Consider the following 15580-nt stretch of genomic DNA (forward strand, 5'->3'; position numbering starts at 1 on the left):
CCACTAAGCTCCTATTAATTGTACAAAAGAATGCTGGGGAATCGCTTGGTCGCTTGTTTACTGGCAAGATAATTGTGTTCGACCGTATCTTATACGTTCAGAACTATGAGCTGGAGCGGCCGGACGGCGCATTATATATTCATTATAAAATTATGATTTATCAATATTCACAATTGCTCGCAGCACGTACGCTTCGATTCGCCGCTATGCTCTATTAATGACAAAACAAATGGCGGCAGGATGTGGTCGCCGTTGACTGCCAACAGAACTTTCCTTCGCGATTCTCATATCGTTTAAACTAGAGCCAACTGGCTGGCGGCGCATGTGCAGATAAAACTGAATATTTATTCAACCTCACTCGCATAGCATTCCGTGCGCAGGATTTTCCCAGGCTATCTAATGTGAAGAAAAATGCTAAGCCGACGTCGTGTCGCCCGTTGACCTGCAGATAGTTTTCTTCGCCCCGATCCTTATACGTTAGAACTAGAGCTGGGCGAGCCCACGGCATCGTGCACCGTGGTACAATTGCAATCCTACCACATATTAACTTTGCTGCGCAGACATCCGCGCTCATAATTTCCCAGAGCTATTGCTGAATGTTCAATGTAAAATGGACATGCACCGACGTCGGTCGCACGTTGACGTACCCAGATAATTTCTTCGGCGCCCGATCTTATACGTTTAAGACTAGAGCTGGCGAGCGACGGCGCATTTGCATGATAGAAATCGATTTATAATATTCCTGTGGCTCACAGCATCACGCCTCCGGGGTTCCCTGCAGCGCTCTAATATGACAAAAGAATGGCCTATGACGTTGTCGCTGTTGACTGGCCAAAAGTAATTGTGTTTCGGCGTCTGATTACCGTTCAACTAGAGCTGGGCGGGCTGACGGCGCGCGTGCATGATAAAATTTTATTTATAATATTCACTTTGCTCGGAGTATCGCGCTACGATTCCCACCCCCTTCCGCCCAATCAGTTCCATGAATGGGCACGAACGTCGGTCGCCGTTGATGCGCAACGAATATATATTACTTTCGCCCGCCAATAATCGATACGTCATACTAGAGGGCTGCGCAGGTCGACTGGCAATGTCACATTGGTACAATCCAATCTACAATATTAAATTGCTCGAGCATCCGCCAGCGATTCCCACATAGTGCGAATGTACATGAAAATGATGCACGGCTAAGCGTCTTGATAATAGTTATATACCAAAAATCCTGTTATGTGTTCATGCGTGATTTTATTAGAGTGGATATTCGAGTTATTGGGCTCATAACAACAGTTTCATACGTCTGCATACGAAATAATGTTTCGATTCATATCGCTCTTGTGATTTTCGTCAAGTTTTCTTTACGGGTGCCCATATTTAGAGAGTAACGAGTGTATTGTGCACAGCAACAGATCTGACAAATACCTACACATTAAAGCACCATAGTACCATGTCAAAACATTTATTACATACGTTGTAACCCTTACGAATCGGTCAACGTGACCTTAGAGACAATTCAAGTGTAAGTTACGGAGAGTAGTATCTATACTGCGACGAACACATCGTAAATTTTTGATATAATGATTCCATTATTATATTCAGGCGATCATCACGACGTTCTCTGAATCCGTACCACGAGATCAGTCCGGCGCCACTCCACGCTCACTGCGGTAACATCCACTAACACACATAATACCATGTTCTGTATTAAATAAATATATATATTATATATATATATTGACAATATTATGTTATTTATACGAGTGTAGTAATATATATATAGTTATTATAATACATTAGTTTAACGTTCTGTAGTGTGAGCGTGGTGAGGGCGGACTTCATCTCGCCGCCAATGCTTTTGAATGTGCGATATAAACACTAGCTATTTTCTGCCATTCGCTGATTCTTTATTGTCCTCCAACGTAATTATTACAGTAACACAAATAATCAACGTAAATATGTATATAATACAAATTAATTCCCACAAATCCGAAAATGAAAACAAATTGCATTCTCACGACGCCGGTTTTTTTTGCAGCTCAGCTCACTCGCGCTCATTTCCACACAGTCACCCCAGCTTAGAGTCAATAGAACGTCTCCTCGGTAAAATTCAGTTAGAGTCTTTCCACTTCCACTCGTGTTGGAAGATCATAACTGTCATCGACTTTGGTGCTGATGCCGCCTCTGCCTCTGGCGTTGTCTGGCTCGACACAGGCGACATTGTTATAGATATTAAGTTGACGTTGAAGATCACCGCGTCTACTTTATTCCGTCATCTTCTTCTTCCTCGCTCTTATAGCAGCAGGCGAAGTACGCTACTAGCTGTAAATATGTTAGGTGTCTTGGTTTACAACATTTGGGTACACCTGGTGCGAATAGTAGCGGAATGCACTACGCTATGATATTTTTAGTATAGAGTAGTATAGTATAATATAGGTACTAGTATATGTATTAGTATAGTATAGGTTATAGTAAGTATACGTATGTGTTATGGTAGTGGTATGGTATGGTATGTATCGTTGGTATGGTATGGTATGGTATGGTGGTATGGTATGTATGGTATGGTATGGTTATGGTATGAGTATGGTATGTGTATGGTATGGTATCGGTATGGGTATGGTATTATGGTATGGTATGGTATGGTATGTATGGTATGGTAATGAGTATGGTATGGTATGGGTTTATGGTAGGTATGGTTGGTATGGTGATGGTAGTGGTAAGGTATGCGAGGTAATGGTATGGTTAATGTATCTGTATGGTATGTAGTGTAATGGTAGGTAGGTAATGGTAATGGTATGGTAGGTATGGTAATATTGGTTGGGCATTGACATGCAATGGCATGGCATGCAGGTGGTGCCGTATATCGGGTTATACGGTAATAATATGAGTATAGTTATATTATAGTATAAGATAGGTGATGGGTATGTGTGTGGTGGTGTGTGTGTGTGTGGTGTGTGTGGTGTGGTGTTTTGGTGGTGTGGTTTTGGTGTGGTGTGGTTTGTTGGTATTGTGTGGTGTTAGTGGTGTGTGGGTGTGGTGTGGTTGTGGTTGGTGTGGTGTGGTGTGGTGGTTGTGGTGTGGTGGGGTGTTGGTTGTGGGTGTGGTGTGGTGTGGTGTGGTTGGTGGGTGTGGTGGTGTGGTGTGGTGTGGTGTGGTGTGGTGTGGGTGGTGTGGTGTGGTGGGTGTGGTGTGGTGTGGTGTGGTGTGGTGGGTGTGGTGTGGTGGTGTGGTGGGTTGGTGTGTTGTGTGTGTGGGTGGTTGGTGTGGTGTGGTGTGGGTTGTGGTGGTGGTGTGGTGATGGTAGTGGTGGGTGTGGTGTGTGTGTGGTGTGGGGTGTGGTGTGGGTGTGGTGTGGTGTGGTGTGGTGTATTGTGTGGGTGTGGTGTGTGTGGTGTGGTGTGGTGTGCGTGGGTTGGTTGCGTGTGGTGTGTGTGGTGTGAGTGGTTCTACGGAGCGGTAAGGTAACGGTCGGTACGGTACGGCACGGCAGTCGAACGAGTACGGACGGTAGTCGTACGTTAAGGTAAGTACGTAATAGTTATAGTATAGGTAAAGTATAGTATAGTATAGATAGTAATCGTATAGTTATATTATGGTATGGTATTGGTATGGTAATGGTAGGTAATAGATAAAATATAGTATAGCTATAGTATAGTATAGTATAGTAAGATAGTATGTATGGTATGCGTATGGTATGTATGGGTATTATATATGGATGGTAGGTAATGGTATGCTATGTAGGTATGGTATTGGTATGGTATACTGTAGTGTGAGTGTAGTGTAGTGTAGTGTAGTGTAGTATAATAGAGTAAGAATAGTATGGTAAATTATGTATGGTATGGTATGGTATAGTAAGCATAATAGTAATAGTATAGTCCATAGTATAGCATAGCTATTGGCCATAGCTAGATAGATAGCATAGCATACGCATGGCATGCATGGATGGCATGGCATGGATGGCATGGTACGGTACGGTGACGGTAGCGGTAGGTACGTACGGTCGGATAGCGTAACGGTGCGGTGCGTGGCAGTGTAGTGTCAGTGAGTGTAGGTAATGTAGTGTTAGGGTAGTAAGTATAAGTATATAGTATAGGTACCGTACAGTACGTACAGTTATACAAAAAAAATGAAATACATGTTATATGTATAGTCTAGTAAGTATAGTATATGTATAAGTATAGTTATAGTATAGTAATAGTATAGTATAGTTATAGTATATGTCCTAGTATATCTGTATTAGGTATAGTATACACGTTCGTATAGTATGTATATATACGTAAGGTATAGTTCGTATAGTCTAGTATAGTATAGTATACGTATACGTTAGTAATTATAGTCTAGTATAGTATAGTAAAGTATAAGTATATGTATAGTATAGTATTAGTATATTGTATTAGTTATAGTATATGTAAGTATACGGTATAGTATTATGTATACGTATAATAGTATAGTATAGTAGTAGTATAGTATAGTATTATCGTATAGTATATTAAGTATAGTATTAGGCATAGCATTGCATAACAAGCAATAGCATAGGCAATAGCATAGCATAGCATAGCAAGCATAGCATAGCATGCAAGCATACATGCATAGCATAGCATAGCATTACATATAGTATAGTATAGTTATTCAATATCAGTATAGTATAGTACAGTATATATACGTTAGTATATTTAGTATGTAATAGTATAGGTATAGTATATGTAAGTATAGTATAGTATTATATAGTATAGTAATAGTATAGTATTAGTATATTTATAAGTATAGAATATTATACGTATAGTATATATAGTAATAGTATGGTATAATGTATAGTTAGGTATGTCTATATAGTCTTAGTATATATGTATTAGTAAGTATGAGTTAGTATGAGTAACGTATAGTATAGTAATAGTATAGTTATAGTATAGTATGTATATTTTTTATAGTTTTTTTAACATTGTATGTATAGTATAGTATAGTAAGTATAGTATAGTAATGAGTATACATATAGTATAAGTATAGTAAAGGTATAGTATGTATAGTTAGTATAAGTATAGTATAGGGTTAGGTATAGTATAATATGTATAGTATACGTATAGTTAATAGTATAGTAATAAGTATAGTATAGTAAATAGTATACTTAAAGTATAGTTATAGAAGTATAGTGTCTGTAGTGTAGTGTAGTGTAGTGTAGTGTATGTAGTCGGAGTGTAGTTCTAGTGAGTGTAGTGTAGTGTTGGTAGTAGTGAGTGTAGTGTAGTTATATAGTGTGAGTGTAGTAGTGTAGTGAGTGTAGTAGTGTAGTGTATGTATTGTAGTGTAGTGTAGGTAGTGTCGTGTAGTGTAGTGTTGGAGTGTAAGCAAGTGTACGGCCTAGCGCAGAATAGCATAGCATAGTATAGCATAGTATAGATCGCATAGACTAGCTAGCATAGCAATAGCATGTATATTTACAAGTATGGACAGCAGACCCACCGCTGTCAATAGCTATAGAGAGAAGAGAGAGAGAGAGAGAGAGAGAGAGAGAGAGAGAGAGAGCTTGTGAAAAAGTGAACAGATCATCTAAAAGCACATAAATACTATAGTCATATAAATATATATATATATATATATATATATATATATATGTATATAATTAACCAGAATCAAGCCCAGTTCGGTTATAATAACCATCGGCCACGATTTTGACATGTCGGTCAGGGTAACGCACAACATGTGAGATCATTACTCGGTGGCCCAGCTCACCTGTATTAGGAGCAGACCACCAATCGTAGACCCGACCGCGACGATCAGCGTGATGGCGTCAACTTCGGGATCGGGGGTCATGACTGTCGTTGACATGTAAACACATTCTTGCGGGTCCGGAAATGCATCGCCTGTGATACGAGAAGATAGGTCACGAACGGTTGAATCGTTCCGCTGGGGTTACACTATGAACTTTCTGTTGAAATGTTGACGAGTTGGATCAATTTGTCAACCAATTGAACGAAAGTCGGCAGTGTAAACGTAAAAGTTTAGCGCCTAACTAGTTGAGAGTTAAGAACATGTTCTTTTTTCTCAACTTTTGGTTAGCGAGTTGTCAACTTTTTGCCATGCAGTCACTCTGATAATAGCAATCAGGTGTGTCCCTCCACCCAGGGGGTGATTATTTCCGCGCGCGTTTTTACCATAAGCCATATCGGAAAGTCCCAGCCGCCATAATGAGATCAGATAAGAGGGGTGATAATTACCACCCCTCTTATCTGATCTCAATATGGCGGCAGGGACTTTCCGATATGGCTTATGGTAAAAACGCGGTTAAGTTGCCAATATATAACATAGCTGATATAGCTACGATAGTACTAGTCTAGGTTTTTGATCTACAATTCTCTTCACTAACAACGTACTTTAATTCACAGGTGCGTTTCTGTTTACAGAAACATTTACAAATATGATTGTGGTCATTTGGGATATATTTTGCAATGTTTGTGTTAATGCAAAAACTAAAAACGCACGAGTGTTTGCATTAATCACGTACTTTCCGTAGCGCGCCGCGGCCATTTTATCCCCCTTTTTCTATGACCTAACTAACACAGCTGGACTTCCGATATCACTTATTGGCGCCATACGGGCTACACTTGGAGCGAAGTAATAGATGAAAAAATGCGTATCCATATTGCCCCGCGCGCGCACTGCGGGTGAAATGTTGAAACGTTTGCCGAACCGCGGTCGATAATGTAAATGCTTTGAACATCTGATGGAAAGGTTGCTAGAACGTTGAAAGGTTATGCAACTCGTCGACTTTTCGATAGTGTAAACCCAGCTTTACGCGCATAGCTTGAACCTAGATAATCAGCGAGGCATATCTTTCTTTCAAGGAAACGCGGCGAGAACAGCTTTTTTAGTAAAACGTTTGTAAGATTGCAGAGTTGTATATATATTGTACGTGCGTGCGTATATCCGTGCGCGCGCGTGTATGTTTGTTTTGTTTGTTATGCGCGCGTGTGTGTACACGCGCGCTCGCATGCGCGTTGGTCACGTGCGCTTATTTATCTGTTTTATTTTTTGTATCCATCCATGATCATTATGCACTCAGTATTGCTTTCTCTTCGTGAGATCATTACTCTAGTTCCTCTATAGATCTTTACATTCCTATCGGCGAAACCTTCATTCATTACCTGCGTTTGTGTTTGCGGTAACGCAGACGGTGTATATCGTTTCCTTGATAAGCCCAGTGATGAGATAGGATCTCGCTCCTGGGTCGGAAACCAAAGCACTTGCTTTGTTGTCATTCGGGTACTCGTACCACTCAAGTACGTACCTATAGGTGAACAGAGATCTGAGTGAAGCGTTGGCATCACTGTTCATTTATTTTCATGTAATGATACGCAATAATTTGAAACACTTTCGGGTTTTAACTCATTTCAAAGTTTTCTGCTTCTATATACGTTGCTGTCCTTAGGTAAGGAGTTAAAAGAAAACTGGAATTGTTGTAAGACAAATTTGAAACAAAGTACTATATAAGAACTAAACAGTTAACACTATAACAAACATGCATACCGTAGGAGAAGGAACTACATCACGCACTCGGCTGAGTAGGTATACTGAAATCTAAGTACTAAACAAATGATTGGAGTTAACAGTATACAAGAGATGAGGATATATTATATACGCACTCGTCTATGTACGTGTCGTCGTTGACAGTCCATGTGACGTTGATCGTATCCTGTGTCGCACTGAAGCTCGCGAATACAATGTTGACATTCTTACACTGCAGCTTCGTAGCATCGATCGCGCTGAGTGGTGTGCCGTCGCACTGAGCATCGTCGCTGACAAATTCGGCATCAACGAGCCAGCGAATGTCGCAGGTACACTCCAACGGGTTGTCTGCGAACCGTTATATAGACGTTAGTGGGCACATAGAGGGATAACGAGAACGGGAGTGAGCGAGGTAGGGAGGGACAGCGAGAGAAAGTGTGAGCGAGAAGGAGAGTATGCCTGCGAGAGAGTGTGTGCGCGCACTTGCGTGCCTGTGGGCGCGGGTTGGTAAGTGGCTGGATTTTGCGTGCGGGCGCGCGTGCATATGTGCGTGCGCGCTCGCGTGCGACGGAGCGCACAGCAATTATTGATGTGAGGAATTAAAATCGACTTTTTAACTTTTACATTTTATGTATAGATTTCTTTTAACATAACCTGATGATGTGAATGCATGCATCTTCTCTATGCTGCAGTATGCATGGCAATTTGTATTTACTCGACGTCTTATAGTGATTATTAACGTTAGGCATTGGAACAATTAGTCACCGTTAAGATTGAGAATTGCTGGCTTTTTATCCAAGATGAACGAGCTCTCTTTGAGAGTAATTATGACGTTGTGGTCAAGGTCAAGGCGTTTGTGGCTGCCAAATGCATTCACTCCAACCTCACTGAAAACAAGCGGTATAATAGCATCATGAGTGAGTAACAATATTTATTTAGTGTTTCTATTTTTTGTTCAATCCTATTGGTATGATAAGTACTCTAGTAAGTACGACGGTGATAACTAAATACCAAGAACTCTACTAAGAATAGAAAGTGGATAAAAATTAGCAATAAAATTAATATAATTAAAGTCCTTTTTACAAAAGATGCTTTGGCATTATAAAGCTTCCAATCAATTGTAGAATCATTCAGTATTTAAAGATTCCGTCATTAGTCGATGCCATGTACACAGTAGAATAGTTAATACAGGCTATGATGGCTAAAGAATACATTGACAACTAATTGCATCTATAATGTCTCTATAGCTACGTTCACACGACAAAAATAGTCACCCGGGTAGCTAGTTAGATGCATACCGAGTTAGCATATAACTTGGCTGCGGTCACATGAGTGAATCACAGGTTAGCGTTGTTTAGCTTACGGTCAAGCGGATAAAACTTCTATTGTCAGAAACAAAAATAACTTAGTCTTAAAAATAGTCTTAACATTAGTCATAATATTGAGTTTTTTCTCATAGACTGTTGATATAAATATGTTAAATTTACGAGTTCTCCATACGCAGTGTAAAGAGCTACGCTATACGAGGAAAGTTAAGATTCATGTTAAGACTAATTTTGTTTCCGACAACAGGCTCCTGGGTAACTGTCTGCCATTTGAACACGACTTGTAAGCTGTCGTATTTGCATGGTTCACCTGATATCGTTGTCGGTCAGTATTACCATGCTCGCCTTCGGTTTATCGAGAAACATTTCCTTGGGTACACTTGACAGTTTGTTTAGCGAGAGGTCCACGCTGTCTAACACACTCAGACTCTTTATCGCCTCCCACGCAGAGTCCGTGAGGGCGTTGCTCTGCCGTGAACAAACCAGTATTACCAACATGGCGACACGAATCAACATGTACAATTAATAGATGGCGAATATTTTATCGTTTTGAAATTTTCGATGTACTATTACTATATCCTCTCTTGACTATTGTAATTCGCATTTGCTGTGTCGATGATGTTAACCGTAGACTTTGTTAACGTTTATTTTGACTTTGTTTCAGAATACTTGGTTTTCACACATATGTATATTGAAAAGCAAGCTGGTACTGCTGTGCGGGATAAAAAAATGAATCTGATACTTTCATTTGGGGTTTAAACTAAATTAAAAATGTTCAACTCTAATGTTCAGACCGTCCTCATATAATTATGGCTGTAAAAGATGGATAATAACAGTCAAAATAATTCAGAAAATTAAAAGTCTCGTTAACTAATGCGTGAAGAAGATCCTCATAATATTTTGGCCACGCACCATCACAAATAAAGAACTCTGGGAAAGGACGAAGCAGACCCCAGTCGAAATCCAAATCAGAAGAAAGAAATGGGCCTGGGTGGGCCACACACTGCGGAAGGAAGCGACCGATATAATATATAATATGCAGGGCGCTGAGCTGGAACCCGCAAGGAAGACGTCGGGTAGGAAAGCCTAAAGCAAGCTGGAGGCCAGACTCGACGGCGGAAATCAAGAAGAAGGGCGACACCTGGAGAGAAATGGAGCGGAAGACGACCAACCGAGCGACATGGAGAGAGTTCACAAATGACCTGTGTCTCACAGGACACTGAAGGGCTCCTATGCTAATGTGCATGAAAATGACGCACGAACCTCGCCCGCTGTTGACTGCCAAGATAATTGTGTTCGGCCGATATTATACGTTCAAACTAAAGCTGGGCTGGCCGACGGCACATGAGCATGATAAAATCTGATTTATAATATTTACTGTGCTCGCAGCATCTCGCCCGGGTTTCCCGCTAAGCCTCTATTAATGTACAAAAGAATGGCGCAGGGACGTTGGTCGCTGTTGACTGCCAAGATAATTGTGTTCGGCCGATCTTATACGTTCAAACTAGAGCTGGGCGGGCCGACGGCGCATATATATGCATGATAAAATCTGATTTATAATATTCACATTGCTCGCAGCACCACGCCTCGGATTCCCCGCTATGCCTCTATTAATGTACAAAAAAATGGCGCAGGGATGTCGGTCGTCGTTGACTGCCAAGAGAACTTTCCTCGGCCGATCTCATACGTTTAAACTAGAGCCAGACGGGCTGGCGGCGCATGTGCATGATAAAATCTGATATTATTAACTTCACTCGCAGCATCGCGCCAGGATTCCCAGCTATGCTAATGTACATGAAAAATGGTGCACGAACGTCGGTCGCCGTTGACTGCCAAGATAATTTTCTTCGCCCGATCTTATACGTTTAAACTAGAGCTGGGCGAGCCCACGGCACGTGCGCGTGGTAAAATTGAATCTACAATATTAACTTTGCTCCCAGCATCGCGTCATAATTCCCAGCTATGCAAATGTTCATTAAAAATGGCGCACGGACGTCGGTCGCCGTTGACTACCAAGATAATTTTCTTCGAGAGAAAGAGAGAGAGAGAGGGAAGGACAGGGACAGAGCCAGCGAGGGAGCGAGGAGGAGGAGGAGGAGGAAGAGGAAGAGGAGGAGGGCAGAGAGAGAGAGAGAGAGAGAGAGAGTGTGTGTGTGTGTGAGAGAGGAGGAGGACAGGGAGAGCGAGAGAAAGAGAGAGAGGCAGAGGAAGACAGAGGAAGACAAAGAGAGAGAGAGGGAGATGCGGTACGCGGTGTTCTCCGGAATGCGTCTATCGCACCCCCCCCCTCCCCCCACGCCGCGCCGCTGCCGGCGTGACGTCATCGGCGAAGGTATGCGCGTCGATTAGTGTGGGCGGGTTTACAGTTACGTCGCCTGCCTGATTGTTCAGTGCTCATTTATGTTTCTATTTATATTTCCCTTCACGTGCGCGCGTTCTACACGGCGTCACATATATATATATATGGAATTGATATATATAATAATTATATTATATATAAACAGTAGTGCACTGTATATTAAATGTCAATATAGAAGTCCTAATATACTCTTGATTTCAATGAAGGGCAAAATCGAAGATGAAGCGCACGATGGAGCAATGACAGGTATAGCGATATACCGGTAAGCAAGCTCATAAAGCAGCAGCAGCCTGGTGACGGAAACCGGCCACCTGATGCACCGGGCTGAAACACGTCTGGTTGTAGGGTACGTACGCCGTGCGAATGTTCTCACCCCTTCAGTAACTCTTGTACGGTTGTTAGGCTCGTCCCCTCACAGTACATATTGACGGCCGGGAGGGCGCCGTAGTCGTCATAGCACCGGCAGGGGGCGTCTTCGAGTTTAGGACACAGGCTCTGCCCGAGACATGTTTCGATCAGACTGGCGACCAATAGCAGCATCATAGTCAGCGTCGCCATGTTCGAACTCAACATCTATCGTCGTTTTACCAACTCTTCAGAAGAGAAAAACCGAAATATTGCGAGGCTAAACTTTTGCTGAGCTGCAAATTTAAGTGAACGTCAATATATTTCATTCAAACCAATGGCTAATGACTAATTATCATCAATACCTTTATAGATGGGTTCAGCGCTCACCATAGATATTTAAATTTAATTTAAATGAAATTAATTAAATGAAATTTCCATATTATATTATCTATATATATAAAGTTGTTCAGCCGAATTAGTCAGTACTCGCATAACTAGAGAACTCCGCAGCCTAGAGGAAAACTAAAGATATTTTCAGAATCAACACGTCTGGGAGGTGGTTCTGGCTGAAACAAAAATTTAAAAAAATTAAAATAGTTAAAAATTGAGAAAAATTCTATTCATCAATAGATGGCGGTGCGTACAGATTAACATCACGTACGTGTGAATCCATGGTGTATAGCCTTAACGACGCAGTGGCCTAATCGCTAGAACATCCGTCTACTACACCGGGATTCCGGGTTCGAGTCCCAGCTGGGGAACTTATTTTCCCCCTTTTTTCCTTTTTTCCCATACATATCTCTTTCTGCTTCTCCCAACTCTCTCTCTTTTTCTCTTTCTATGCCGCTCTCTGTGTCTGCCTGTCTCTCGCTGCCCTCTCTCTCTGACTCTGTCTGTTTCTCTTTGTGTGCCCCAATCTCTGCCTGTCTCTGTATCACATGCACTCTCACGAGTAAATTTAATATACAGTTTGAACCTGCGCTGCAGTATACGCACCTGGAGCCATAGCGCCAGTATGCCCTTAGCCGTTTTGAAAAGTTTCTTCGGTAGCGATGCGAGGTTGTTCTTCGCCAGATTCAGTTCATAGAGAGCGTCAGTGGTGGCAAGTGCATCGGCTGATATTGTATTAATGTTGTTTTCTTGTAGATTAAGAATGCGCAGGGAGTTCAAATCCTATAACGAATGTATGAAATATTGCCCGCATTAAACGGAAAGAATACTGCTACATAAATTCCCGCGCATTTCCGCTATGATTACAACACGGCGTGAAAATCTGCGCCAATGCCGAGTTAAGTCTTTAAGTCGTTAATTCATTAAGTCGTTAAGTTGTTAAGTCGTTCTCGCGGTATTTATTGCTCGTGGCGTAGATGTTCGCGTAAGGAGTCGTGACTCACCTGAAAGAGTTCATCATTGATTGAAGTGAGCTTGTTTTTGTTCAGGTAGATGGTGCGTAGCCGTGTTTTGTTAGTAAATGCCCCGTCCTCCATCACAGTGATCTCGTTGCCATGGAGATTTAGTAAACCTAAGTTGTCTGCCTTGTTGAACATTCCCTGCAAGGAAATAAAAAGTTTTAGGGTTCTGATAATCTGACGTGTTTTTTATATAATCAAGAATGGGTATTATATAGCACGCTTGGATTGTTTTGTGTAAAATACCACAGGGTAGGCCTATATATCATACCATATATAGTATTAAATTCCGTACGTAACAATCACTAGTAAAAAAAAACAATTTCTTAACCTTAGTATATAGCAAATATATCTTCAGGATACTTAACGAATTAAAATATTTTTAAGCAGTATGCTTAATGCATGGTTTTCTATCCTGTATCTGCAAGTGTATTTAATTATTGTCCGAATGAGCATGGATCTATTTGCGTGACTGATGGCGCTCGCAACAACATTATTGTTAAGCATGCTAAAAAGTTCACATCTTAAATGAATACATTGGTAATTCTCGTAAGTTTATTGTTGCCAAGGTTTATTTCCCAAAGTAGTTTCAGAGGCTCGAACACATCATCTTCAATGGTCGCGATCTTGTTATCCTGAAAAATACAATAACGAAAGCTCTATTTTCAAAAGTATCCAAAACCGAATCGCATTGTATTTTGGTCCGGAGTTTCGGAAGGCTGAAAACGGGTTCATAACTTTTCGCTTGGTTAGAGTTATCGTTATAATCGTTTTTTACCATCATAATCATCAGCAAAACGATCGTCATCTTCATTAGTATTATGATCATGACCACCACCATCCTCATCCTCATCATCATCATCATCATCATCATCATCATCATCATCATCATCATCATCATCATCACCATCATCATCATCAACAACAACAACAACAACATGATTACCCCTACGAGCACTACGACTACTGGATTTTTCCGCGGTAGAAAATGAATAAATTTACCTACCTGCAAGCGCATGTGAACAGTATTGATTAATCGAGGGATCACAGGTCCAGCGGCAAATATACCAGAATTTAGCGACGTGATCTCGTTTCCGCTCATGTCCAGCGCATATTGTATGATGACATTTTTAAACAGTTGGCTCGGAATAGTGGTGATCTTATTTCCGTGTAGGTCAAGATTAGTTAAAAATCGCGGAAAAATCTTTGACGATAGCGGCGTAAAGTTGATCTGGTTGTTCGTTAGGTGGAGCCACAAAAACAGGCGTAGGCCTGTCCACATGCCATCCTTTACCTTGAAAGTAGCAATATATCATTATAATCGCCGAGACAGCGAATACAATTTTCGCCACAATGTAGAGCCACAATAGTATACGTTATGTATTATAGAGATGTACCATATATCAGTGGAGTGTTACTAGACCTGGGACCCGTTGTCGCAAACAGAGCTCGTCTAATTATTCTTAAACATGATTTATTATCCTTAATCATAGACCGCTGGAAGTACGTACGTACGTATGCACGTACATACATACATACATACATACATACATACATACNGTGTGTGTGTGTGTGTGTGTGTGTGTGTGTGTGTGTGTGTGTGAGAGAGAGAGTAAAGTGTGTGTGTGTGTGTGTGTGTGTGTGTGTGTGTGTGTGTGTGTGTGTGTGTGCGTGCGTGCGTGCATGCGTGTGTGTGTGTGTATATATGTATGTATATGTATATAATACAAATGAACGAAAGACTGATGTATGCATTTCATGTGGTAGGCGCACTGATACAGCTAGACGACAACTAAGTAAACACACGCGGTGGCAGAGTGAGCAATGTCCACAGCAACGGCGAGAGGAAATTTAATGCACTTTAACCTACAACTATCGACACCAACGCGCATCGGTTCGTTAGTCGCGGTGTCGTGTATAACACTTTCACCTGAAGACGATTTTATTCTGCCTACGTCCTACACTGTTTTACGCACCTGCCGGTTCCGTTAACCCGCTTTTGACGCGTCGACAGGCAGAGAATCGATCGTCTTCTTCCCGCAGTGATGCAGCGTCGCTTAACGTTGACCCGAGCGCGCCCCGAGTGGGATATAACCTTCAGGTTTAACGTCGGCGTCTCTTCACGCGCTCAGACACTAGATATGCAACGCTTGTCAGAACGCGGCCGTGCGACGGTTTAAATCAGAGCTTATCGAACGCACCTATTACTATCGCCCGCAGTCTTGATTGATTCGTGACATCGACATCGTATGAGGCGGTATATAGGCGCGGTGTCATAGGTCGGTGATATGTTTACGTAGCACGAAAGAGAGCTTTGATAGCGATTGAGAGGACACAAGTTACTTGTGGCAACACCGCTGTGACCCAGCGCTGTGTAAAAGTGCATCATGTCCTTGGTCAAAATTAAATGGTTTGTTTTTATCCTCCGCACGTAGTGCAGCGGAGGATATTGTTTTCGCGGTGTGTGTTTGTGTTTGTTTGTGTTTTCGTTTGTTTGTGTGTTTGTGCGTGCGTGCGTGCGTGCGTGCGTGCGTGCGTGTGTGTTTGTGTTTTTTTGTTTGTGTGTGCGTGCGTGTGTGCGTGTTTGTGTGTGTGAGTGTGTGAGTGTGTGTGTGTGTTGTGTGTGTGTGTGTGTGTGTGTGTGT

General features: G+C 41.7%; 1 protein-coding gene across 1 annotated transcript; it reads right to left on the minus strand.

The window, feature by feature from the left end:
• Positions 1-1796: 1796 nt before the first annotated feature.
• Positions 1797-14229, minus strand: LOC106808178 (insulin-like growth factor-binding protein complex acid labile subunit; the record flags this gene model as incomplete). The annotated part of the gene is made up of 10 exons (XM_014810771.1): positions 1797-2316; positions 5722-5852; positions 7134-7276; positions 7632-7842; positions 8260-8381; positions 9130-9287; positions 12523-12699; positions 12921-13076; positions 13472-13570; positions 13942-14229. Coding segments are annotated over 10 exons (1548 nt in total), but the record flags the coding sequence as incomplete, so codon positions are not given.
• Between the last annotated feature and the right edge of the window lie 1351 nt (positions 14230-15580).

Source organism: Priapulus caudatus, unplaced genomic scaffold (assembly GCF_000485595.1).
Source record: "Priapulus caudatus unplaced genomic scaffold, Priapulus_caudatus-5.0.1 Scaffold258, whole genome shotgun sequence".
NCBI classification, from domain to species: domain Eukaryota; kingdom Metazoa; phylum Priapulida; class Priapulimorpha; order Priapulimorphida; family Priapulidae; genus Priapulus; species Priapulus caudatus.